Consider the following 27436-nt stretch of genomic DNA (forward strand, 5'->3'; position numbering starts at 1 on the left):
GAATATTTAGCATTTGTTTAAAAAATCATTTTATATTTTTAGATTACAGTATTTATGAAATTGATATGTTCCTTTATTTGTACTTGTATTTGTATGCTTAATTGAATTTACCTTACAAAAAAGCAAATTGTTCGATTGATTGTGATAAGCAGTGACATTAGTACATTTTATGCAACACCTACTTTTTCCTGTGTTTCTCAATCCCGGGCATTCATAAGCCAGGCCACAATACTAGGCAAGGTTACTGCTGGATACTCATTAACTATGACCAGTGTCAAAAACGAAATTGCACACAATCTTTCATGAGGTCTGTAACGATTACCTGCTCTGTGTTACCTTTGAATGTCATTAAATTCAGGATACCAGCCTCACTGAGAGGATGCAATAACGTTGATATTGTTGCTGATTTAGCATGTCACCCTATCTCTATCACCCCTTCTTTGGGCAAACTAATGGAGAAGCTGGTCATTCCCCAACTGCCCCAGCATACTGAAGTGGGTGGCTGCCTCCATGACCACCAGTCCAGTTTCAGGGCATCCGGAGGCACGGACACTGCTCTCTTGAACACGTGTGAAGATCTACTCTCCATTCTGGACTCAAACACTACTTCTGTCTGATCCTCCTCGATCTTTCTGCTGCCTTTGACACAGTCAACAACTCCATCTTCATAAACTGCCTCCATGATACCCTAGGCATCACAGACCTGGCACTGGCGTGACTGACCTCCTTCCTTTCTAACAGAACATCCCAAGTGCATCTGGGACCCTTTCTCTCCTCCACCTCACTCTGCACCTGCAGCATCCCCCTGGGCCCTATCCTGTCTCCATGGCTCTTCAACATCTACCTGACCCCTCTGGCCCACCTGATCTCCACTTTCTCCCCTCATTTACGCAGATGACACACAGATCTCTTTCAAAGCTTCCTTCCTCTACCTCCTCCTCCGTCATACCTGACTGCCTGACTGCTATTCAGGCATGGTGCTCTGCCAATGATCTCCGCCTTAATGCCAGTAAAACTGAGATCCTTCTCATCAAGACCTCTGCTCCTTGTCCCCCCCACTCTCTGGCAGACTCCTTGGGCCCCCTCCCCCACCTGGGAGGCAGAAAACATTGGGATCATGTTTGACTCCTCTCTCTCTTTCCTTCCACACATCACAGCCTTTGCCAAGAAGTCCAACTTTCAGCTCCACCTCCACTGGGGCACTCTACCTTTGCTCACCTTCCCCCAGCAGCTCAATGTCTCCAGAGGCCTGGTTCTCTCTAGGCACAACTACTGCAACAGCTCTTCCTCAATCTGCCTCTTTCCTCCCCCGTGCCCTTCAACTAATTCAGAATAGGACTGCGTGACAAATCCTTGGTCCCAAGCCCAGGGACTGCATCTCTCCAGCCCTAAACACTCTACATTGGCTCCCAGTGTCTGCAAGGATCAAATTCAAGAACCTTTTCATCACCCGCAAGGCGGTCTGGGGCCTGGGACCACTTTACATCCAGCTTTCCCTCCCTAAATACCTCCCGTCCATAGCCCTTCGGTCCTCTGGCTCGAACTCTCTGCAGGTCAAATGTTTCTCCAAGCAGAGAATAGGCAGTAAATCCCTTTCATCTGCTGGTTCCTAGCTCTGGAACTGCCTCCCTGCCCCCCTCAGACTTGATCCGGATCTTCTTAAATTCCAGAAACTTCTCAAGACTTGCCTTTTCTCCTCTTGCTTCCCTCTCCCCCTCCCGTGCTAACTCTCCTTCTGCTGCTGCGACTGGGGCATGGTCCCTTCAGAGTCATACTGGAGCCAGACCACCCCTACCAGTCCACCCAGTATCCCTTCCAGCACTTGCCCACGGGCCCACTTACCCAGAGAGCCCAACTTGGTCCTTCCTGTCCACTGCACCCCTCCTCCCTTCCCATCCTCTGCACTTACCTTTTGTCATGCACTTGCACTGTAGGATTGTCACTAGGCCAATATAACCGTTTTTGTTGCTCTTCCTTTAGGTGCCCCCTCCCCCCCCAATTTTGTCTTGTGGCTCCTGGAAACACTTGTGTATAGGCTCCATACACATGTCCAAAAACTAAATAAAAATAAATGTAAAGGTCCTCATTTACATTTTTTTTATTTTAAAGGGAGCAATGAGCTTCTATAGGAAGTTCTGTACAATATGGCTGGCAGAGCACTGCCATGCCAGTGCACCTTATGATAGAATACAAGATGCATTGAATAATACAGTAACCAGCTAATGAGTAGGGAGGCACGAGACACAAAAAGGAGACAGCACTGACATGCAAGCAATACAAATCTACATTTTCAAAAGCAGTGAACAAGTTGTAACGGGCAGAGAAAGATCAAGTATAGCTTTTTACATTCAGGGATAAACAAGCTGTTGGCCATGTATGTGTTTATATACTTAATCGTTTCTGACATTTTTAAAATGGCTCGATTTGCAGAGAGCTTTTTACTTAACAATCGGACATTTTGAAAAGATAGATCTGCATGGTCAACTGCGATTTCATACTGTGTGAGATATTACAGGCAGGCAATTAGGAAATATGTTAATGAAGTGTAAAAAGCTTACATTCCCTGATCGTATCCCACTGTTTCCACGAAGTGAATTACTTTGATGTATTTTACTTTGTGGAATTACTTCGAATTTTACATGTATTTATGGGGTAAGGGGTAAAACGTAGAGGGGCTTAGGGTGGGTGTGGCAGTGAAGAGGAAAAGGGGCATGCGGAGGTCGCCCCAAAATAAAATCTTAGTATATTTTCAAAGTAATTTCAACGTGATGAATTACATCAAAATAATTTCCTTTGTTTAAATGACATGGAACCATTCTGATGCTTAATCCTTTGTTCCTTAGGTATGCTCCCCATCAGTTTAGCCCCTTAAAATATTTTCATTACTTACTGGAATTTATTTTTTCTCTGGACGAAATCCCATTAATATTATATCCTTTAGAAAGAAGCACACATAATAAAAAAAAGTGTCACAACAACCACAAAACACCCACCAAGGACCTTCATTTCATGTAGTTCAATCAGATGTCGGAATGCTTGGGCTGTTTAAGGTGTCAGTGACACTGTACAAGAAAATGTCTGGATGTCTTCCTGGGGCACTTCATTCTTGCCATCTTCTTCCTGGTTCGGTGCCCAGGAGCCATTTCTCTCTGCACGCCTTCTTCCTGTTTCAGTCCCCAGGTGACTATGTTACCATACTTACTCTCCTTGGTCAGAGCCCTCACACAAACATCCTCTACCTTCTCATTGGTTATATCCTCCTTTTCCTTGATTAAGACGTCTGTACTTTCTTTCTCTTCCCTCTCTTTTCATGTTTGCTCTTTCACGTGAATCAAGGGTTCCAGCCTTTCTTTCTGCACCAACTCACTGGCCCTCTCTCTAGCTCCTTCATCAGTGCCTATTACCGTTGTTTCTCTGCTCAAGGCATCCGCCCTACCTGTCACTGCCCTTCCCTTAGTTCGGGGAAGACTCTTTGGCATCTCTGCCTTTCCCTGGGTCAGAACCTCTTCCCTTGCTTTCCCTGCTCTTTCCCTGGCTTTGGCCATGTATTTTGTTCACCTTCTTTTTGGCCAAGTCTTCTACCTTGCTTCTACTATATCCCTCCTTGATCAGTGCTTCGGTTGCCTTTCTTTCAGCCCGCTTCTTGGCCTCAGCCTCTTCTTTCCTCTACTTCACTCGACCTCTTCTTGTGCTGTATCAGCTCCTCCACAACTCATCCTGTACATTGTCCTCCTGCTCTCCCCTAGATCTCCTGAATGAACACTTCTTCTTCCATGTCAGCGCCTCCCATGTCAGCGCCTCTCTTCCCCTCCCCTCCACCTTTTCTCTTCAGACAGTACATTCTGCTGACCTTTGCCTTCCTGACCATACACACGTCTTGCTCTTCAGTTCTCCAATACTGTACTTCACCATCTCTGCAATCGAAAACTCCCTTTCACTGACATTCTGGGATCTGCCCTTTTTATAGGGCGTGTTCTTGTAGCTCCTCCATGAGTGTCTGGATGGGTCAGGTAAACTGTCGAAGCATGCTCAGCGAGAGGGATGCTGTCGCTGAGACGGGTAACCCCTACTGCAGGGTCAGATCTTTATGCCTCCCTCTGGATCAGCCTCCCTGCCTCTCTCCACCTTGAGCCGGAACTCCTTAAGTTCCGGAAACTCCTGAAGATCTTCCTTTTCTCTTCCTCTTTCTCTTTCCCTTGCTAACCTCCTCTCTCTTTCTCTCCAGCTTCACTCCTCCATCTATCAGGAGGGTCAGTAATGTCCTCTTCTAACTCTGAGAGTAAAGCTTCCCTTTCCTCCCCTTCCTCCTCACCTGAAGAAATAAAGTTGGTATCCAGTCCTTTCTTCCTTCTTCGTAAAGGTATCCCCTTCTTTTTTTTATGTAGATACTGTCTGCCTCGAGAGGAAGCCACTGTGCCCCCGAGCTTCCGGCGGTCCAGTGACCTTTCTCCTGGAGCAGCCAAACTCCGAGGGGGAAAAAGCTGCAAGGCATAAAAAAACCCAACAATGAAGTGCAGTTCAATGTCTGGATCTGCTTGCATGCGGATGCCACACAGAGATGGGAAGCACAGCAAACTATAACAAAGTGTATACCGGAGACCAGGAAAAACAATGTCCAGGTAAGCAGGACCACATGTAAGTAAACAGGAAGGACTAAAGCCGAACAGGAAAGGGAGGAAGAACAACTGTAGGGCGCACAAGGAAGGTAGAAAAGATAAGTATGCGAACGGAGGAAAAAAGGGGAACACAGAGAGGCGGACTGGACAGGAGAGAAGAGCTACGGGAGGAAGGGCAAAGGCAGGCGAGAATAAAGAGGAAAAACAACCAGGATAGCAAGGCCGAGTACCGCAAGGGAAATAATACGGAGTGCTCACAACAAACGAGAAATCCCAGAAAGTTGCAACGCGTCGGACGCCGAAGGCAGAGTGGTCAAAAGCATTCGGTGGTGGCCATGTTGCTAATAGACTAGACTGCTGAAATAGGAAGGTGAAGTAACTTTATGGAACAATCAATGGAGGCGAAGTCTCCATTTGTTCCAAACACGCCAGTTTCCCTGAGGTAGGACACCATCTCTCCCCTAACTCTGCTCAGTTTTTGCTGACCAATCGCCTGGCTTACCTCCAGAGCCTCACATATCCCAGGCTCCCTGCCAGTCTTTGCACTTGTCTCTGGGCCTCTGCACTATGCCCAGCACTATTGCACTTTCAGCTTTCGTTCCATGAGATGGGTAACCCCTAATGCACTTCATCATATGTTCCATGAGAGAGGTAACATCTCTCCACTTAACCGAGGGCCCTGCTGGACTGGGCGTACTTGTTTTCCCCTCCCTCCTCCCTTGCACCTCCATCTTTACACTTGCATGACCTGAATTTACTAGGCCTAGTAAGTTCTGTCTTGTCCCCCCTTTGTCTCCCCTCCCTAATCTGGTTGCGCCTGTTACACTTCATGCACTTGCACTAGGTGAAATGCAGGAAGACCTAGTACGCTATTTACTCTTTTTGTTAGATCATTCGGAAAACTTCAAGGCCTAAGAATGACTACTGTATTCCCTTGCGCCCTTACCACTTTGAAGCACTTCACTTGTATATAAGCGCCGTACAAATAAACAATTACAATTACATGCTTGATAGTTTTAGGTTCTAGAGGTTAATCTTTGACTAGTATTACCACCAGTTTGAATCTCTTTTCTGGGCCAGGTAGCTGTTGCTTTCTAGTCCTGCTGTTTGCTGTAAGGCTACCCTATCCATTGTGCTTGCAGATATGAGGGTGACACTTGCTTTCCTCTTTTCTGGCCTTTCCTCGGTGTGGGGAGAAATTGTAGTTCTCTCTGGACGCCTGGTTGCTGCATTGCTGATGGCTGTGCTTCATTTGACCACTTTGGATATTAAATGGGAAAGGGGTGAAAGTTCCTTGTGAAAGATCTCTTTGGGAGGTGGAAACCATTTCTGAGTGGTTATTAGATGCTACCCAGACTCTTACTGCCCCCATATCTGCACTCATGTTTCCCAGATTAATTGCAGGTTTCCTTCCACAGAAAAATTGATTGTTGGAGATGTAGCTCCTTTTGAAGGGGTGTTTTCTATGTTCTCCAGTATCCTTCCTGGCTTTGGGACCTGGTTAGATTCCTTCAGTCTTCTTCCTCATGAATGAATGTGTTTATTCTACCAGATCAGTTCTGGTGTCCCCTCTAAGGAAGTGGGGAATTATGGGAGACATCATTTCTGAATGCTGGGCTTCCGGAAATGCGCTGGTTGACTTGTCCTAGAAATATGGATTAATAGCACTGCTGAATTCAAGGCCCTCAGATGTCATACCCAGGCCCATGTGACAATGACTCTGAAGTCACTTCATCACAGAAGGCAAACGCTATATATTCTATAGATTTGTGGTCATAACTCTATAGTTACAATTACAAAACTTCACATAAAAAGGTTTTCCTCTGGACATTTTGACATCCATATATTTGCTCTTGACAAAATACCAAGCCCATAAACCTCAAAGGGTGCATAATACTCTGGTGAACCACTCTACCAAAACCTCTTCTGCACTTCATTCTCATTGCAGAGTACAACAATGTTTAAATCACTCTGCCTTATCCATAATGCTTGTTATCAAAGGGTCCCTCTTTTCTCTCAATCAAATTTAAAAAAAACATGTCCATGCTAGATCAGGCGCTCTGCAAACCTTAACCTTCTGCAGTTCCCAATACCCCTTTTATACACTGGGGGAGTCAATCCTTTTCTGCTCAGGCAGCCTTGCTATGGATCATATGACACCCCTTAACCCTCAGGCAAGAATTAAATCTTTACAAATGTAAATAAATTACTAAACATATATTTTCCCCATCTAATATGTATGGTCATCTTATCAATTTCCTTGCTCATAAGAGGCCTGTGATGAAGACCCCTAACTATGAGGTTGGCCAGAGGGCAGGCTGGGTGCCACCCAGAGTTAAGGGATGATGGGCACTGAGGCAGTATGGGGAGGATTCACTAACCCACACTTAAACACCACCCTAAGGCACAGGACCATACCATGAAGCCATTTGAGGACATTTAAGGAGGCTGGTTTGAGGCAAAAGGATATTGTGGTGTCCTCTGGAGATTTTGGTGAGAAATGAGTACAAGGAAGTTGGTGGAAGACATCAGGAGGAAGTTTAGTTAAGATATCAGGAGGATATTGGGTTAAGACCTCAGGAAGAGCTTAGTTGGAGTTATCAGGTGGAAGTTGCTTGGCTACCCCAAGAGTAGGTGGTTGGAAGATATCAGGACAAAGTTACACAAAGGCATCAGGAGAAGACTGACTGGAAACATCGGAAGAAGGTTAGCTTTAGATCCCACTGGGAAAGCTGGAGAAAAAAGTGCAGGTTACCAACAAGCCCATAGCCAGCAAAGTTAAGAACGCATGAGAGGGCATGTATAGCAAAAGGAAAGGTGAAGTGGTGTGACGATTCACAAAGTATTGTCACCTCCCCCAAGATGGGGGGGCTGTGTTTCCATGAGGCTAGGGAGGTGTGGCCGCTACCCAATAGTCCCCCTATGGGTAGTTTAATGCGGGAGGACCTCATGGGGAGGGACTCCCCCTCCGGGGATAAGGACGACCCACCGGGGTACAAACCATTAAACGTCACAAACCCGCTTTCCTTAGTCACCTCCTCCATTTCAAACCGCTATATTGAGAGTAGACCAATGTATTTCTGCATTACCTGGGGTACAGCCAAGACAGAAAATACTAGGACGAAGAAGAGTACACAAAACCTGAGGATTCCTGACAGTGCTAATATTGAGACGAGGTGGCTCACAGGAGGCCAGAGGCGTACCAAGAAGCCATTGACAGCAGGTGTTGAGGTTATGCTGGGGCAGAGTAAGCCTATAAAGTGCATACAGACGAAGGACTTGGCGTCTTCCTTCCTCATCGGAGAACCCGGGAGTTTAGAAGTCTGTACTCAACCTGTGGGGAGAGTTCTGCAAAGTAAGCCGGCGAGTGGCCGAGGGAGTCTGTGAAGGGACCTGCATCGGCAGGACCAAGCCCAGCTAAAAGCAGGTGAGGCAGTGGCACAACCTTCAGGAAGAGGTGGACCATGCAGTCCCCCTACGGTGCTGAGACTGCAAAGAGCCCCAACAGGCGGAATTGCCACAGAAGCAATAATGAAGCAGACGGCTGCAGGAAGCGGGAAGGAGACTGACCCCAGCCCCTTTAGAAACTGGCGCCATGCAAGCAAGTCTCTGAAGATAACGGGAAGCACAGGCAGACCAGTAGGGATGTGGGGAGAGTAGAGAGGTCTGCGCTTCATGCTGACGGAAGCGTAGAGTCTTTCAGATGGCCATCAAGGGCCGGGTAGCCTAAACAGAGTGAAGAGTGCATCAGAGGAGTGCCTCCTCATAGCAGTGGAAGAGATAATCCCACTGACCAGCAGAGAGGGGTCTGGGACCCCAACAGAAGAGAACCAAAGCATCTAAGGAAATCTTCTGCATATCAGTTGCCGAAATAAGCCCACTGACCAGCAGAGAGGGGTCTGGGACCCCAACAGAAGAGAACCAAAGCATCTAAGGAAATCTTCTGCATATCAGTTGCCGAAATAAGCCCACTGACCAGCAGAGAGGGGTCTGGGACCCCAACAGAAGAGAACCAAACATCTGAGGAAATCTTCCTCAGACCAGTGGCAGAAATAAGCCCACTGACCACCAGAGAAGGGTCTCGGACCCCAACAGAAGAGAACCAAGCATCCGAGGAAATAATCCCGTATTGGGAGGATAGCTCTGCGGCAACGTGCTCTCCCTGGAAGCAAGACGACACAGAGCAACACAGGTTCTATCCCCGGATCCGCGCTTAGAAACCTCTCGGTATTAAGTGCGTTATAAATTCCCAATCAATCAATCAATCAATCAGTGGCCGAAATAAGCCCACTGACCATCAGAGAAGGGTCTGGGACCACAGCATAAGTAAAACAAGCATCAGTGGAAACCATCCTCACAGCAGTGGCAGAGATAAGTCACTTTGCAGTGAGAGAGTGCCAAGGTAAAACCCAAGTTGAAAAAGAACAGTATACTGAAGAGACGCCGGGGAAGGGAGTCATTCCGCCTGGCCTTGTTGTGAAATACATTGGAGTGCAAACCAGTAAAATCTGAAGGAAGCCATTCTCCTGGTCCAGAAAGTCAAGTGTACAAGGTGTTGGAACTACAAGCCAGGTGAAGAGAGTCATTCCCCCGGCATGCATGTTCCAGTGGAAATGGAGATGATGCAGCAGCCGTAGCCCTTGCAGGGATCACACAAAGTCACTGATTCATCTCTAACGGGTGTGGAGCACAATCAGAATGGTAGTAGGCGGCACATACATTTGACAGAGTATGGGTTGGGCTCTCCGGTTAGTCCATACCCGACGGTCAGAATGAGCCCCTTTGTGTCCCTTATGATCATTCCGCTCAAACCTCAGAGTCCCGCTGCCTAATGATTCCGGGGCATTAGGATAACGTCTTCCACTCCCAGTTTTGCACTTAGTTACATGTGGTCCTTTCCCTTTGATGTTTCAATTCAATCTACGAGGATTGGGAATCTATACTCAAGTAGATCTCATTAAGGAAGCGGGAGTGAATTCTTATAGTGGGTGATGGAGGTAATATATGTCCCATTTGATAGTCGGAATCAAACTGATATTGTTCTTCTATGTTTAATGTAATTCATAGTATTCCAGTGGTAGCCATAGTAAACAACATTTGGGCCTTTCTATAAGGGCCTTTTCTTCTGGCGGTGCAGGTGGCTTGCACTCAAGCAGTTAGATGGATTTTAGTTGCTTTGGCTAAGTTGGAGGCTTACATTTTTATTTCTTTGAAGAGAACTTTGAAGAGCACCCCAATTGTGCTAATTATCTTCCATAATTTTGGAGTTATTTACTGTGAGAACACAATCCTACTTCATCCTAGAGAAAGCAATAATCACCCTTCATAACTCCTAATACATATATTCATCATCAGAAGGACGAAGGGTTAAGTCACCCCAGCTGGAATTCGAACTAGTGAACTGCTTGCTGGCCACTTATCTGAGGTGAGCGGTTAGCTTGCTTAGCTATCTTTCTGGCTTCAACCGCATATTTACTAGGGATTTCTCACTGCCAATATACATATGGACCTCTACAAAGTATGTAAATTAGGGTAACAGAGAAACAATTAAAAAAAACAATCACTGAAGAATCTTTCAGCATCTTGCTGCAATTTTCTGGGCTTGTGTGGTTTAAACTGTCTGCTGAGGCTGATGGTTGTAGTTATCAATCGGAACAAATCACACTACTAACAAGAACTGCTTAAAGACATTATCTCCAAAACCTCCTCCCACCTGACTCCCATCCTCACAGCCTGAGGCTCTGTCTCCCGAGCCACCCAACCTCAGTTTTATTCTCCAATGACAAACCGCCCCTCCCAGGAAGTCACCCCTGCCCTGAGGCGAGGGTACTAGAGCCCTCTTTTACAACCATTCCTTCTGGATTTCCAGTCTCCTGACAGCTATTCTTCTTTGTGGTAAGCATTTATTGTTTATTTGCCTCTTTCTGTTTCTGCCATGCCGGAACATTTCCACGCCGGTACTAGAGCGCCCTCGATTCATAGTAAGCTGATCAGTCCCTGTGGAGTCTAGTGTGTCCAGCCTTTCTCTTTCCTCAAAGGGTCCTGCTGTGAGCAAAAATGAACAGGGGCCCGGATGGTGGCGATAGCCCCGGATTGGCGCCATGGTTCCCTCTCCTCACTCACCTACACTCAGAGCCACCTGCCTTCCATCTTCGGCCCAGCCCCTCAGACAGCCCCTTTACAAGGCCCTTCCTGAGTCCTGCTCCAAACGACTGTCATGCGGACCAACTTGGGCTGGAGATTGAGAGTCTTTCTCCTAGTCTGGATCTGGCTGTACAAAGTTGCAGGTCTCCTATCACACTGAAGGCTTTTGCAAGACGCTGGCATTCTTATTCCTCCTTGTATCTCAAATCTAACATGCATTCCTTTACATGTGACTCTGTTCAAGTGTTCAGTCGGGGGCTGGCACCCTCTACACTTAGGGCCCAGCTGTCGGAGCTGAGTGTGTTACGGGAGCCTGGTTGAGGCTTTGCCCTCCTATCTTCTTAGAGGGATAGAGATTGTATATCTTGTTCCAGGGTCTGGTCCACTTTTCCTCCATGGGATCTTCCCCTGGTTCATAGAGTGGTGACTGTGCCTCCCCCTGTTTGTTTGTTTGTTTGTTTGTTTGTTTGTTTGTTTGTTTTATTATTTGTATAGCGCACCAGACCCAAGGGTATACATACGCATTGCAAAGATTACTCGAAACTTAGTTACACAAATAAGAAGAAAATATATACATTGCACAGAGAATATAAACATTATGCAAGACACTCAAAGCTTAGTTACATTTAGGAGAAAAGAATACATTCGGTATGGTTACATGAAGAAATTAGCACAATTACATAATACAGTGTATGTACAAGGATGGGCTGACGTAAAGGCAGACACGTGTGACATAAGGCGACAAGCAGGACCACTACCGGTCAGAGTCTTTAAGCCACTTCATTGTCCTGAGTCGGAATTTTTGGTAGGACTGCTCCAGTCTAATAGAGGAGGGAAGAGAGTTCCAGAGCTGGGGTGCCTTGACCTGGAAGCTGCTGCCTCCCACTCTGGATAGTTTGAATCTGGGAGTTAGTAGGCTGTTTGTATTGGAGAGTCTGGTTCTTGTCGTGGTTTTCATGCTGCTTCTGTCCGAGAGGTAAAAGGGAGCTACATTGTTGATACATTTATGAGGGAGCGAGACCACTTTTAGTTTGATTTTGTCGACAGTGGATAGCCAGTTAATGGCTCTTCTCGTCTCGGAAATGTGTTCTCTCCTAGCAATACCTAGTGCAGCTCTGAGAGCGTTATTTTGCAGAAATTGGATCTTCTTAGTGATTTGTTTGTTTGCACCTATGTACATGGCGTTAAAATAGTCTAACTTTGATAGAATGAGTGCTCTAGCAAGGGTAATACAGCTTTAGTTGGAAAGGAAGGCTTTACCGGCGCGTATGAATTTGCAAGCATAGGATGTAGCAGAAGACATGGCATTAACCTGTTTGTTAAGGGAGAGGGTGGAGTCCAAGTACAACCCCAGGGTTTTAACTTCCTTGGCAACTGAGATGATGTTTTGGTCAATGTTAAAGGCTGAGTATTGAGGAATCGGTTTTTTGAGGGAAGATGAGGTGCCCAGGATGATGATCTCAGTCTTATCATCATTCAGGCATAGTCCATGGGTGGCCATCCATGCCTGGATGATGAGATAAATCTTGTTCACCAAGGCCAAATCCTTTTCATAATCACCAGTAAGAGGTAGGAGGATCTGTGTATCATCTGCATAGTTAGTGTAGGTGATACCCAGATGATCCAGATCATCAAAAAGGGGCTTAGTGAAGATGTTGTAGAGGGTCGGTGAGACGCAGGATCCCTGAGGTACACCACACTATCTGTGATGGGGATAGGGTCGGCTGCGGCCGTGGGTGAGAAGACTCATGGTGCGTTCACTGAGAAAAGATTGTATCCAGGCTATGGCTTCAGTAGAAAAATGTGCTGCCGAATCCAGAAGACTGCATAGGACATGGTGATCAACAAAGTCAAAAGTGGCTGATAGGTCCAAGAGTAGAAGAAGGGCTGAGTCTCCTCTGTCCCTCAGTTCATGTATCTGGGCCTTCAGATCTATTAAGGCAGTTTCTGTTCCGTGATAGGTCGGCAGTTGGTAGCGATTAGGGGGTCTAAAGAGTGGGAGCACCCAAGATTCTTTAAGGTCAGACGGGATGGTATTGGATGCAAATGATGCATTGATAAGTTTTGTACTAAAAGGTGACAGTTCTCTAGCTGCATCCTTTATCAGTTGCGCAGGGCATGGGTCTCCCTGACAATTGGAGGGTTTGAGAGATAGTATGGTTTTTTCAGTTTCAATTATGGTAACCTTGCAAAACTTGAATCTAGGTAGTTTGACTCTATTGTTAGGGGGGTCTGGTAAAGTTCTGATGGGCGTGGTATTGTTTAGTGAGGCTTTTTTGTTAGCAATTTTTGCTTGTAGGGTTGTGACTTTGTTGGCCAATGCTTGCTGGGTACTCGAGCACCAGTGTTTGTCCTTGGTGCAGTTGTCTGGCACAGGGATAGGGGCTTCCAGCCCTTTAAGGATAATAAAAAGTTCTTTAGTGCTAGAGTTGGCTTGGGTGATTCTGGCATTATAGGATTCATGTTTGGTTAGTAGAATTTCATTTTTGTATAGTGTTGTTATAGCGCTGAGATTAGTCTTGTTTTCCTCAGATGGGAGCGTTTTCCAGGATGTAGCACATAACCATTTTTTGGCACGTAGTGCTTTCAGGTGTGGTATGTACCAGGAGTTGAGGTGTGCTTTGGGGTTGCTTTGTCTAAGTTTGAGTGGTGCAATGGCGTCTAAGGAAGTAGTCATAATATGATTATATTCCCTGACCAAGGCATTAGGTCCCAGGTTATCTGGGATGGCATTAAGTGTGGGTAGGATGATCGGGAGTAGGTTGTCGCAGGTAATATTCTTTTTATTCCGAGTGGGAATGGGTAGTGCAGAGGGTGCTGGTGTAGATATGGGTTTGTCCGTGACTAGAGTGAAAGTTATCAGGTGATGGTCCGACCATATCTGAGGGGATATGGAGGAGATAGTGACATTGCACTTGTGGTCTGCTGCCCAGTCCAGGGTTCTTCCTTTGGTGTGAGAGGGGAGTAGTACTTTTTGAGAGAAGCCTTATTCTATTAGTATGTTTGCCACACTGGTTGCATGTGCGTCCTTAGGGTCATTGTAACCTAGATTGAGGTCCCCTAATAGTAGGACTTGGGAGGAATGTTTAAGATTATTAGAGGCAATGTTGGATAGGTCATCTTCGAAGGTTCTGATAGGGCCAGGGGGTCTATATATTAGGTGGATCATACATTTCTGGGAGTTATTTATGTTAAGTTTGGCAGTCAGGTTCTCGCATGAGTTAGTGTCTGGGCACGGCACTAGTCTAATCGGTAGATTGTCTCTAGCAAGGAGTGTGATACCTCCTCCTCGACTGTCCGCTCTATCTGCTCTTAAGAGCATATATCCCAGGGGGATAGCTAGAGAAAGGGCTGGACCTGCCGCAGCATGGAGCCAGGATTAAGTGATCGCTAAGAAATCAAGGTTTTCTGCCTGTATAATATCTGCTATTTCAGTAGTGTGGGCAACCATAGATCTAGCATTTATGAGAGCACCCTTGAGGGTTTTACTGGCTTGAGTTAGAGCTGATGAACCTAGAGAGGTTTGGGAATTGGGGGAAGTAGGATCTGGGGCACAGAGTTTGGGTCGATCTTTAGTTTTAGGGATGGGAGTAACATGTAGGGGGGCAATCTTTTGTTGCTGGGGGAAAGAGTTCTCGCTGGAGGGTCGTGGAGTTTGGAAAGTCTAGATCGTAATCTTTCATTTCTATCAGGTTAAATACATGGGTATGACTTAAATGGGGAGTCTGGTAAACTATGTTTGATAGGCCTATGTTCTTTTGTAGGACAAGGTACGAAGTCCATGGTAAGGTCCGGTTACAGTGGTGGTATTTGACCAGTGTAATCAAAATATATGCTATGGGTATCACAGTAGTGAGAAGGGGCAAAGGGCTCCTTGGAATGCGCATATTTTGGGTGATCTTAGGCACTCTAATTGTTAGTGAAGGTGGACATGGAGATAGGTCACTATGTGTGTAAGAGCAGCACTCAGGTGGGGCAATCAGGGCAGTCAAAGCAGGCACGGTAGGTTAGGCCGGTGAACAGTAACCAAATATGTAATGCCAATACAATGCAATTGACTGGGCAGGCAATGAAGCTACAACATTACATAGGTGGCCTGTAGTAGTTTTTGGTGGTGATGGTCTCTTCCTGCTGCTTGGAAGGTATAGGGGCCTTGGTTTCCTCTGAACCCTACATGTGGTTCGCTCCTGATGGTCTAGCCCTCCACCGCCCCCTTCCCTCCTAAGACTATTTCAGATTTCCATCCACATGAGGTTTTCAGGGGAGACTAAGGCTGCTAATCCAAATACTCTACATTTTGGTAGTGTGATACCACTGTCCCTGGCAGAACTGCTGGCTACAGACAGTTCAAGGTACTGTTTGTCACATTCTGCCAGGGGTGGGCTGGTTTTCAACCAACAACTGCTAACCCGAGCAAGTGAAATAAAGCTGTCAACAATATGGCTTACAAAGCATCTGTTCAGCCCTCCCTGGGAGGCGTTTTCTGTTTTGATAGGCCTATGCCTCAAATGGTTAGGACTGGAACAAGGAAGAGAAGGACTGATAGTAATGAGATTACTAATAAGTAATCTTGTGATGCCAGCTGTAACAAATTCGGTAAGGTACTACCCTATCAGGTGGCCTGCTGTCTGTCCCCAGTCTCCCCTCCTTAACAGGTTTCATGTAGCCTCTTTATTGCCTTCTGGCCTGCCATTGCCTCGCTAGATTTTGCTTGTTAGTTGTGATTCTCTAATGTAGGAATCAGCAACCTGGTGCCTCCAGATGTTTTTGGCTATGTCACCCACAATCTCTCACCTTTCAGTATGCTGGGTGGTACAGATGGGAGTTTTAGTCCAGAAAACCTGGTGTGCCAATGGTTGAACACCCATGCTGTAATATATGCCAGACTGTGTGGTGTTGGCTGCTCAGGCTGGGAACGAGTTCGAATTTCAAATGTACTCTCGTAGATTGACACACAGTGCTGTTGGCTTAAGAGATTCTGTCATAATGTTATGCAGATGCCATCATGTTCCAGTCAATGCAATTCACGTATGTGTATTTCTGGTATAGTTCCTTAGCTTGTAACAATGTGTTCTTCTATACAGTGGAGTGTGTGAGTTGACATGATTTTGGTACCATGCGCTCAGTGAAAGCTCTTAGTCACCCATGTCAGGAAAAACATTTATTCTGTCCCGCAACATCATCTGTTTTTGAGGTGAATATTTAGTATTTTTCCTTCATATTTATATATTTAGCCCTATAAAATAACACATTTCTATGTACTTTGTTTTTAAAAACTATATATATTGCAGTGCTACTGAGTGGTAGAAAAGTGATGTATTAATAACAATTTGAGAACATACAAATAGTATAGACATTTCTAATGGGGTGGGCGCTGTATATAGCTAAAAAGCTGTAGCTTCGTCTGTGAAAAAGGATAATAACTAGGTTACTTAAATTACCTTTTATAATGCGCTCAATACCAGAGAGCAGTTTCTGAGCGCAGACCGGGATTCGAGCCTATGCTGCTCTCCGTTGTCTTGCTTTCAGGACAAACGCGTTGCCCCTGAGCTATTCCCCCCCCCCAATTACTTAGTGTTTATTAGCAAGTGATCTTGAGCACATTGATTTTCACCACCATGGAAAAGAGAAAAAGAAAGGCGGAGGGTCAGATACTTTGGGTGGTAGAGAGATGAACCATTTTGGGGCAATACAGGAGAAAGCTTGATTAGCTCGTTTGGATTTTGAGCCCCTCTATTATATGTAAAGGTATATACACAGGCATGTTAAATGACTCTGAAAATGTTCTGTTTGCAGACCTCTCTACTGATGATGATCATGGGCGAGCTGGAACCCTCTGCGGGTAAAATCAAGCACAGCGGCAGAATCTCGTTTTCCCCACAAGTCTCGTGGATCATGCCCGGAACAATCAAAGAGAATGTCATCTTTGGTGTTTCCTATGATGAATATCGATACAAGAGTGTCATCAAAGCCTGCCAACTGGAAGAGGTCAGTCATACACAGCATCTGCTCAAGAAAATGTGACTATCTTCTACATGCACTAATCGATTGATTTAAATGCTGCATGTTACTAGAAGCTACAGTGCATCAACTCTGGTCAGTGGTGAACTGGCTGCATCGGAAGGAACAAGAAGTTTGCTTGAACGCTTGTACGTTCCTTGCAGTGGCAGTTGGTGGAGGTTGTTTTTACTACCTTGGGATGGGTTTGGTGAGGGACACTGGGTCTCCAAAAACAATGACCCACAGACTTCACTTTTGAGCATGCATTCATGTATTTTCTATGAAAGGTATGAGGTTGTGGGATGGTCTGTGTTGGCCCAGTGTGGTGTCACACAGCGGTGCGAAATTGTGTTTGTGTGTGGATAACAGTTTAGTTTCTTTCATATCGTTTGCGGGTAGAAAGTAAAACAACTAATTGTTTAATCAGGGAAGTTTGATATTATTAGCGTGTTTATTAAGCGTGGACTCAGCGTCAGGAAGCAACAGAGATCTTTACAAGACATAGGGGGATGGGCACGCTGAGGGAAGCAGAGACATAAAGGAGAGGGCTGCGAACAAGAGGGTGAGCAATTTGGCAGCAGGGAATATAAAAGCAATCCGGTGAGGAAACAGTGGGGAGCAGATCACCCAGCCTTAGGTCATGTAGGAAGTGGAGGGTGTGTCGCCATATGTATTAGGGAGGAGCCATTCCTTGAAGAGGAGGGTCTTCATCATCTTCCTGAAATCTATAAGTGATGGGGCAAGTCTGTTATTGATGGGGAGGAGGTTGCAGAGTCTGGGAGCATAGACAGAAAAGACCTTTCTTCTGGTTCTTTCCTTACTGCACCAGTGGAGTTCTAGTCTGCACAAGTCCTTACTTCTGGTGGGTCGTAGGCCTCTGGAGATGCTGAGATTCTCAGTGAGGTAGCTTGATGACTTCAGGAAGACAGCCTTAGTGATGATGCAGCAGAATTTGAAGATGATACGTACTTTCAATGGGAGCCAGTTCAGCTCGATGAGGGTCGGGCTGATGTGGTCGAATTTGTAAAGACCTTTGATAAGTCGAAGCTCTTTTTTATTGCAAAATTATCCATGGCCTTCCGGTCCAGTCTTGAGTCATTTGTCAACATGTGACAAACTACTGCTCTGTAGGAGTACAGAGATGAGTAGTGTTTTTTTTAAACCTGTATTTATTATTACCTAAACAAGACAGCAAGGGACAATCAGAACAACAATACATAGGGTAGCACGGTTCGTAAACCGTAAGTTTGTGTGTGTATTACAAACAATATTTCCTCGGATACAGTCTCTGTTTCTAAGGGACAGATTAGTTCACTCAACACCCATAGAGTCAGATATAGTTGTAGGCATAGATATATCAGCATCTTCTCCACCCGCATCTGCCAATGTTTGCAGGTAGGTCCGGAAGGGAGGTCATATATCCCGGGGTCTGCAGCTAGATGGCTTCAGGGATATCCAGCACTCCTCTGTGTCAGCAGCCCAAGTGACAGCACAAAGCCATTGGTCAATAGTGGGTACTCTATACCGTAGCCACATCAATAGTATACATCGCATTGCTAAAGTCATACACAGGCTAGCCAGTCTGCGGCCACCCCTTTGAATCCATGTAAACTCGTGGAATAAGCAATTCATGGGGGGCGGGTCTATAGATTGCTCAAGCATCGCTGATATGGCTGCACATACCTTAACCCAATACTCGGATCATTTTGGGCAGGCCCAAACCATGTAGAGGTAACCTGCGTCATCAGAGTGTCATCTGGGGCATAGAGGTGAGTGATCCTGAGACATGATGTGCAATCTGGCAGGGGTGTAATGGAACCTGTGCAATACTTTAAAGTGTATCAGGCGAAACTTTGCATTCAAAGACACTTCACGCGTGCAACCACATATATCAGCCCATTCCTCATTAGTAATCTCGGTTCCGAGATCTCTCCCCCAACCCACTTGAAGTTTAATAAGGGGTTTATTACACCGTCCCTGAAGCAATTTGTACAGTTTAGAGACTACACCAGGAGGAACAGCTGTACCCGTCACCAGAGTCAGTGTGGGTTCATCTGAGGGCTGTGTAGGGAATTCAGGCCATAGTTTCTTGACCATACGTCTCAACCCAGCATAATGCAGCCAACTAGATGGGAGCCCACCCAACCACCCCCAGAGTACAGACGAGTTAACAAATGAGCCCTGTTCGTATACCTAAACAAGGGTAGAGTTACCCGCAGCTGACCACTTGGCCACCGCAGTCTTACTTATTTGGGGGAGGTTTTGGAGGAATCGTCGGGGACTGCCAGTCCGCCTCCTATTTTTTGTCCCAAGCCAGAGCAGTGATGGCCGCCGGGCCGGGTATGCCGGCATCTCTCCATAGGGCGGCGGAGGAGCAAGAATAGAGAGCTAAGCTCCCAGCAACCTGTTGCATGCAGGTCACTAGATTTTTACATGTGGTAGTGGTGGGCTCTCTGCTTTCCAGTATGCCGCATATTTAGCCTGCACAGCAAGCCAGTATAATTCAAAGTCGGGTGCCGCTAGGCCTCCCTGGTTTTGTGTTCTCACCAGAGTAGACCACTTCAGCCTCACCGCACCAGAATGCCACAAGAAACTATTGATGTCAGCCCTGAGTTTAGAAAACAGTGCTACGCCCGGCCACAGTGGGACATTTGAGAAACGATAAAGTAGTTGGGGCAACACCACCATCTTGAGTAGGGAACCTTGCCAGGTAAAGTGATGGCCAGCTTCGCCCAAGAGCACAGCTTTAGACTGAGTTGTTGCAGATAATTCCCATAACTTTGCTTGTATGGTGAGTCTTGGCGCCTTGTAACCGTGACCCCAAGTTATTTTATTTCAGCCGGGGCCCACATGAAACCCATGAGGTCCGCAGGACTTGAAGTAGTTTCAGTCAGGGGAAAAAGCTAAGATTCAGGCAGATTAACCTGAAGGCCTGACAGAGATGCGAAATGAGAAACATCCCGTATAAGGGTTGGATATTACGTTCCAGATCTCTTATGTATAGTAACGCATCAGCTGCGTAAAGGGAAACAATTTTGGGAATCTCGGATAGCTGTATCGCCCTGTGCGCATGTTTATGTCGTAGTAGATCAGCAAAGGGCTTCATGAAAATCGCAAAGATAAGTGGGGACAAAGGGCATACCTGTCTAGTTCCCCAGCCAATATCAAACCGAGTAGAGAGTAGGCCATTGGTGCGTACACTGGCAACAGGTTTAGCATAGAGCAGCTGTATCCAGGGCACAAAGCGGGGCCCAAAATTGCACCTTTGCAGCACGATCCAGAGAAACCGCCAAGATACAGAATCAAATGCTTTCTGCACATCTAGAATGGCCGCCACAGCGCTCACCCCTGGATCAATTTGGGAGAGGACGTTAAATAACCGTCGGAGGTTAAGGGCCGTGGACCAGCCGGGAACGAAACCTGTTTGATCAGCATGTATAAAGAGTGCTATATATGGGGTCAGCCGGAGGGCATGCACCTTGGCAGAAATGTTAACATCACAGTTTATCAATGATAATGGGCAATATGATCTACACTGCGTGGCTGGTTTGCCAGGCTTGAGAAGGACCGTTATTATTGCCTCCCTTAGTATAGGGGGTAATTCCTTCTTCTTAACACATGCCTTGTCCCACAACGCAGTTAATTGGGGGGCAAGAAGGGATTTGTATCTTTTATAGAAGTCAATGGAAAGCCCGTCCGGGCCAGGGGCATTATCGGAGGGTAGAGCATCAATGGCACGGGCAATCTCTTAGATTTGTATGGGACAATCTAGTACGTCTCTACATTCATCGGAAAGAATAAATAGTGGCAACCCATGTCAGTAACCGGGGCTTCATCACAACTGGTTAACAATGTCGCATAAAAGGAACAGAACGTTTCATTCACGTCCTTTGCCGTGCGGACTAACTCACCATCAGGGTCTTCAATAAGAGGATTGTGACACCCACCTCCCTCCTGTCGGGCCAACCTTGCTAACAGGGTAACCACCGACCGTTCACCCTCCCCATATTGTCTAGCAGCCACTGGGTTATAAAAAAAAATGTGTGTTCCTTCTAAGCAGCCTTTTTAAAGCCATTGATATCATCTTAATTAGCGCCAAGAGTAGTAGCCCCTGGGTCTAGCGCATATGCTGTTTCAAGTTGCTTTAGTGAGTTCTCGCATTTAAGAATATTCCTACGAATTGCCTTTAGTATTCCTGCCTCTTTGGCATGGCTATACCCCAGATGTATGCTTTAAAAGCGTCCTACAGGGTAGCTACTAAGTCTACTGTGCCAGTATTAATATTAAAATAGTCAATCACACATTCACCCAGCTCGGACCTGAACACTGAATCTACTAGTGAATGGGGATTTAACCTTCAGGAGCGACAAGGGGGTTGCTGCTCATTCCAGGTTAGGGATAGTGTGATTGGGGAGTGGTCCGAATATATCCATGGGAGTATATCTGCGTCAGCTGTGCAGTTGATGAACTTCCTGGATATTAACCACAGATCTATCCTAGCGTGTGAATCATGCACAGTTGAATAAAATGAGTAGCCCCAGGACTGAGGGTGTAATAATCGCCATGCATCCACTGCCCCGAGACCAGCCATCTCATCTAGGACAGTACGGGCAGCTCTAGTCAACAGTCGGGCCCTGTTACCAGATCTGTCTAATTTGAGATCAAGAATAGTATTAAATTCCCCCCCCCCACCGCAGAGGATCGGGACCAGGGGACATCTGCTTAGCATGTCCATCAGCTGTGCATAAAACTCAGGCTCGCCAGTGTTGGGACCATATATATTAAGCATCACCGCCTCAACCTCCGTCAATGTCCCGTGCAACAACACGCAGCGACCCAGAAGATCAATATGTGTATTTTGCGGTATGTATTGAAGTGATCTGTGAATTAAGGTCATCACTCCACGGCTTTGGGTAGAATATTGCGTGCAGAAGCGTTGTGCGCCCCAACTTTGAGCAAACTTCTCCCAACCCGTCACCTATGAGTGTGCTTCTTGTAAAAAGAGGACAGGAGTCTTATGCAGCTCCACATATAACTGCAGTTTACTCATCTTAGAGTAATTGCTCAGACCCCTGACGTTACAGCTCATGCATCTTTTCGTATCAGCCATACTCAAATTTTTGCAAGTGGAAAAACCAGGACCCGCGCCATGGTACCCCGTAACTAGTATCACAAGACATTTCCACAGTCCGATATCCCAGCCATCAACATAAAGCATTTTCTGAAACCTGTTACCAAACCGACCACCCACCACCCTCACACCCCTCCCAATCTGGGGAATGATAACCCTTTACCAACTATAACAAAAAACATTGCAATTTAGCATGGGGGGGGCTGTTCACGCCTTGCACCTCACCTCACAATACAGCAGAACAGTTTGAATAAAACTAAGGCACAGTTTGAATAAAACTAAGGCACATAATAGAGGGATCACTTAGGCAGTAAACAGTAAAATAGTGACGATGCCAGACCATGTGAGGGGCGACAAACTGAGCCGTGCCAGGTAAGGAGAAGATGACATATTTCAGCTACAGGACTATAGCTTCTGTACAAGGCAATGTCATCTGGAAAAATGAGGATCAATGAATTTCATTGCTTCTTCTGATATAGTGAAGAAGAAAACCTTCCCGGAATATTCAATTCAAAGCCTGGCGAGAAGTCAGCGTAGAGATGAAGCGTAGTATTTCCCCCTTAGCACTTGCCGCGCGCAGCAGTGCATCTCCATCTCAGTAATTTAAGACTCTGGTGATGATCGGTCGAGGGGGGGCCCCGTCTTGGGTTTCATCATTGGTGAGCAGTAGGCCTGTTCTATCGCAAAGTGAGGCGACAGCTTGGGACCATCTAGTAAGGAAAGAAGAGTTGTCACAACTCGCTCCCTTCGCTCCCGTTCCCACCTCTTGGGGGCATGATTTGGGTTTTATTCCCTACTGGACTTTTCCTCCGAACCTTATGCTACAGTGTTGTAATGAATTGGGAGCCCTAAATCCTTATTTTCCAAGCTACTTCCCTTCCGGATCCATTCCAGGTTTTTGGCAGCCAGCATGCTTCTTTAATCAAATGACTATGCTTCCCAGAATGCCTGACCCACTGCTTCATCTCCACCCTTGCAGGACAAGGTTGGGTGGAGGATAGGCAACACCTGTGGCTGCAGGTGCAGCAAGCAGCACACCTGAGGCGTGTGCTCGTTAAGCAGCTTTAAAAGCCTCAGTTTGCTTCAGTCCAGCGCTGGTCAATGATGCAGTGTTCCCGTTTGTGACTGGTCCCTTGTTCCTGGTTCTTAGCTTTGTGCCTAGTTCCAAGTTTCTATTCCTTGTTCCTTATCCCTGGATTTCGAATTTATGTGCTTAATTGATCTCTGCTTCCTAGTTTCCCTTTCTGTATTCCTCTTTTTACAGGCAGCATTTCTCAGTCCTTTTGGTGCAGCCCAGTTTGCTTGTGTTCTATTCTTCTTTGACTTTGTTCTTTGCTGCTGTAAACCTTGATGCTTTAGTCTTTCCTCTTTATAGATTTAGCTTCCTCTCTTTTTCCTTGGATGGGTGGGGAAGTTTGTCTTTGTAATTTTGTTTTCCCTGCTCCTGCTCCTTTACTTTCTCTTGGAATCCATTCCATGTTTCCATTGCACTTCTGCATTTAATTCCCATTGATTATTAGGTGTGGTGTGCTGTTGTAGCTAGCTCCTGTGTGAATGCTTAGGTTTTCCTCACTATTCTGTAATCACTATTCCTACTAGCCCCTTGTCTTGAGTCTTATGTATTTTGTTATCCTCCCATTGCTGTCATAGTCTTTCTGGGTCCCTGTTTGATCAACAGGGTTTGTGGGCTTGCTGACATTCAAGTGCTATTTCTCGGCCTCGTGAGTACTGCTTTTAAGTTCCCTTATTCAATACCATCAAGAGTGTTAGCTCACAGATCCTGTCGCTGCTTGCCCTCTACGTGGGCTTAGCGCTGTCAGTCCCAGTAACAGCAATTGTCCGTTACGAGCTTGCCGACTTTCCTTGCAGTCATAAGGATTTTCTAAGTGCTTACCCAACATCCCTTTTCATATATTTGTATTGTTGTCACACTCTATTTACACTCCTGGGTTTCAGTATACATGAGTCTTGGTTCCTGTGTGCATGTTGTTTGATTCAAAGCTATTCACTGTGTGATTTTGTGCTCATTTCCCTTTCCATATTCGCTGCCTTTGTCCTCACCTGACAAGAGTACGCTCCAGAAAGTCTTCCATGTTATCTTCGGGAATGCCGACAATACGTACATTGTTACACCGGGACCTCATCTCTAAATCCTCATTCTTCTTGCTAATCCCCTGCACCTGCCTGGTAAGCGTGGTAAGGTTGGTCCCGAGTGCCATGACATTGTCCTCCGTCACTCCTACTCTGGCCTCGACACTGGTTATCCGAGTGTCTGTCTTCTCCATCTGGGCTTTAATTGTGCTGATTGTTCCACTCATGTCATCTAACTTGGTGTTGAGGGTTGTAAATCCCTCTGGCATGTAGTCCATCAATTTCTGCATCTCGGTGGACTCTCCTCAGCTAAGAGGGGCTGAGCCCAACGCTGACTCATCGGGACCTCCAGGTTCTCTGGGCTAGGTTTTGGCAAACATGCTCATGGTGCTTTGCTTCTTGCCTCCCCCTTTGGTCGTAGCGGCAAAACAGTGCCAGAGGTGAGGAGGTTGTTGAGAAATATATGGCAATAGGATTGCTAGGAGCGGTAGGAGGGGAGGTTATGATCAGAGGATATGCCCGAAGTGGGGTTATGAGCCACTGCCACAGTCCAGGAAGAGATGCCCAACAGCAGCACAGAGCTGGTGGGCACAGCAAGGTGGTAGTGTTTGGTGATCTAGCGCAATCCGGTAGTAGAGAACAATGGGCCCAACACACGTAGCGATCAGAGATGGTGACATGCGTGCCGGCGGCAAATGGGGGAAGCCGAGCAGATCAGTGGTGAGAATCGTATGTACCGGAGGCGACGACCACAGGCAATGTGGGCAGTGAAAAGTGACATAGTGTGGGGTAAGTAGTATCCATGGATGTTGTGCTGAGTGCAGTTGGACATGGTCTAGGTGGTCAGAGGCTGAGGTTGCAGCTTAATGTCCAGTGATCGAGGCAGATGCACAAAGATCCCCACTCTATGAACTGGACCTGGGATGACGTGTGTGAGGCTAAGTATATTAGATCAGCAGTTGTTATGCACCGTGGACCTCAACAGGGTTGGTCTGCTTCCAATTCAATAGGGCTCCCTCAGCCAGCATAAAGACCACACCCAGCCAAGGCCCTCAGCAAAAACGGCTCCTGGAGCAGGAAACAGGTATGCTACCCCTCACAGGCATACACAAATCCTTTGCAGACAGTCAGATGGAGCATCCTGCTCTAGTGTAGTAGGCTGCCAGGGCTCACCTCCAGCAATACACACAACGGTTCAGCGACCCCAACGGCAACAGTAGGCGCTGGCCGATAGGGATGTTATTAAACGCACCCGCACATGGAGTGCCACGGGTAGCGTTAGTGAGCTTCAGACAGGTCCCTAGCCGCATGCCACCAGGTAGCGCAACAGCCGGGATGTCCAAGATCAATGTCGCAGTGTATATATAAACAATGCTGGAGTCTCCACCGCTCCGGAAACCAGCCACATCCTTCCGGATGGCAACTGCATGTTGCCAGGCACACCCAAGTGTCCCCACAGCAGCCGCCACACACCGTGCCCCGGGAGGGAGAGACTTGGCCCAAGACGTCTCTGGATGTACGGCTCCACTGTAGCGGCAGTCCAAAATCCAGCAGGGCCGTATCACGCGCAGCAGGCAGATCGCTGATGAAGGACGAAGGCCTTCCAAGCTGTGAAGTGATGGCTCAGAACAAGGCGCAGGTAAAGGTCCAGGCTGGTCATACGCAAGTCTTATCCCTGTGGAATGCCCTGTAATCACCTCAGAAATGTACTTGTGCCAGGGAAGGATATATATCCGCTATGGGGCGATCGCAGGCTGCAGAGCCTTTCGATTAAGCAGCCATCTTGTCAGCGCTCAACAGCGCCCCCCCCCCCCAAGTAGTGGTTTCTAAGCTCCTAATTAGCCCCCCACCATTATTAAGCCAGCATTGTTCCCAGTCAAAAAGGTGAAACAGGGACAACATTGAAGGTATACCTCCTTCACCTCTTTAAGGTAGCATGGGCCGAGGGTAGGATAGACTCTTCAAGAAGGTGTGAGCCAGCATGGAAGCGTCCAAAAAGTAATACTGTGAGACCAAAATAAAGGAAATATCCAATCAAGGTTTTATAGAATATGATAATTTCATCACACTAAAAAGGCAAAAAATATTAAAAACACTAGCAACACAACCCTGTAATGGAATGCAGACATTTCGTGAAATGGGGCATTCTGGGTATAAAGGCAGGGGTAGGCAGTAAATGAGTCTTTGTAATAATGTTCAGGTTTATGAATATCTCTTTAAATATGTGGGGTCTTAATTGACACTAGGGCCCACAGAACATGGTCAGGAAGACAGTGCCATTGTTGGGTACTTTGGTGATTTTCTTGGGGTGATGTGAGACCCTTGCCTGGTTCTCTGAGGAAAGGTGACCCTGCCTTTTGCCCTTAGCAGCCAGAACATTTTACAGGTACACTTTCAGGTCTACCACGTCAGCAAGAAGAGTCCTGTATACCATTGTCCAGAAGCATTCATGCTTTCCAACTGAGGGCCCTTGGTGCGCTGTGAGACCCTGAACCTTATCCAAATGAAAGGTAAGTTTGTCTTCTGCCCTTCCAACCTACAGATGTTGAAGGTTTGACACATCAGCAGGTAGAGTCCTGGGTACCAGTGCCCAAGTAGCAGGCAGGAAATTTTGAACAGCAGATCACTTCAAAAGTTCAGTTGAAGTGGGTAAGGGGAGAACGTTTCTCCCTCCTTGGAAATCCTTATCTTCACTCAAATGGCTGAGGACTTTGAACAGTGTTTACTCCCAACATGTTTCTAGAGAAATCGTCTTCAAGATGGTTCTGCCCAGATGAAAAATTAAAGCTGATTCAATTAAGGGTGGGGTCTCACCGGCCATTTAATCATTTTGCCACAGCAGATTGGTCTATTCCAAACCTTCTGTAAAGGGCCAATCCTTGCCGCTGTAAGAGGTTTGCTTTCTGATGTCAGCTCCCAGACTGCTTTCTCTGCAGGAAGTTAGGAGGGGGAACAGGAAAGAAACATGACCTTCGCATTTTCAAGATGAGGGACCCTTCTTCGAGGGGCAGATTCTCTCCCACGCTATACTGTCCTCTTCCCCTCCAATGTCTGCCTAACATCAAGGAGCCTACAGTAATTATTACTTTTGTTAGTCTTCCCCATTGGGCTGGCAGAGCTCCCTTTGAAGCACTGGCACCCAGCCCTACCCGCTGTGCGTATATCCGGTTCCTAAGGGAATGTGTAAAGTCTCCCTAGCAGAGAACAAATGGAGCTTCCAGGGCTGGGCCCAGCACTTGTTGTGGGTGAACCCCTGCCCATATAGCAATATGCTGTGATCATTTCATGAGTCACTGGAAGCCAGATGATAATCAAAATTACATCAGATTGATTTTGGAAATTATAGCTGTCTCCCAATAGACCCCAGATCAAAGCAGATGTATCTTATACCTAACCATAGAAATGCCTCCAGGCCATGGGGATACACAGTTAACAACTGAAACCTTGTTTTCTT

At 46.5% G+C, this 27436-nt stretch overlaps 1 protein-coding gene across 1 annotated transcript in view; it reads left to right on the top strand.

The window, feature by feature from the left end:
• CFTR (CF transmembrane conductance regulator) overlaps nt 1-27436 on the top strand; it is a 1072657-nt gene that overhangs the window by 506159 nt on the left and 539062 nt on the right. Inside the window, exon 11 of the mRNA XM_069627944.1 lies at nt 16557-16748. Within this exon, the coding sequence (XP_069484045.1) occupies nt 16557-16748 (192 nt within the window). The remainder of the gene's footprint in view (nt 1-16556; nt 16749-27436) is intronic.

Source organism: Ambystoma mexicanum, chromosome 12 (assembly GCF_040938575.1).
Source record: "Ambystoma mexicanum isolate Mex_15411 chromosome 12, UKY_AmexF1_1, whole genome shotgun sequence".
Taxonomy (NCBI): domain Eukaryota; kingdom Metazoa; phylum Chordata; class Amphibia; order Caudata; family Ambystomatidae; genus Ambystoma; species Ambystoma mexicanum.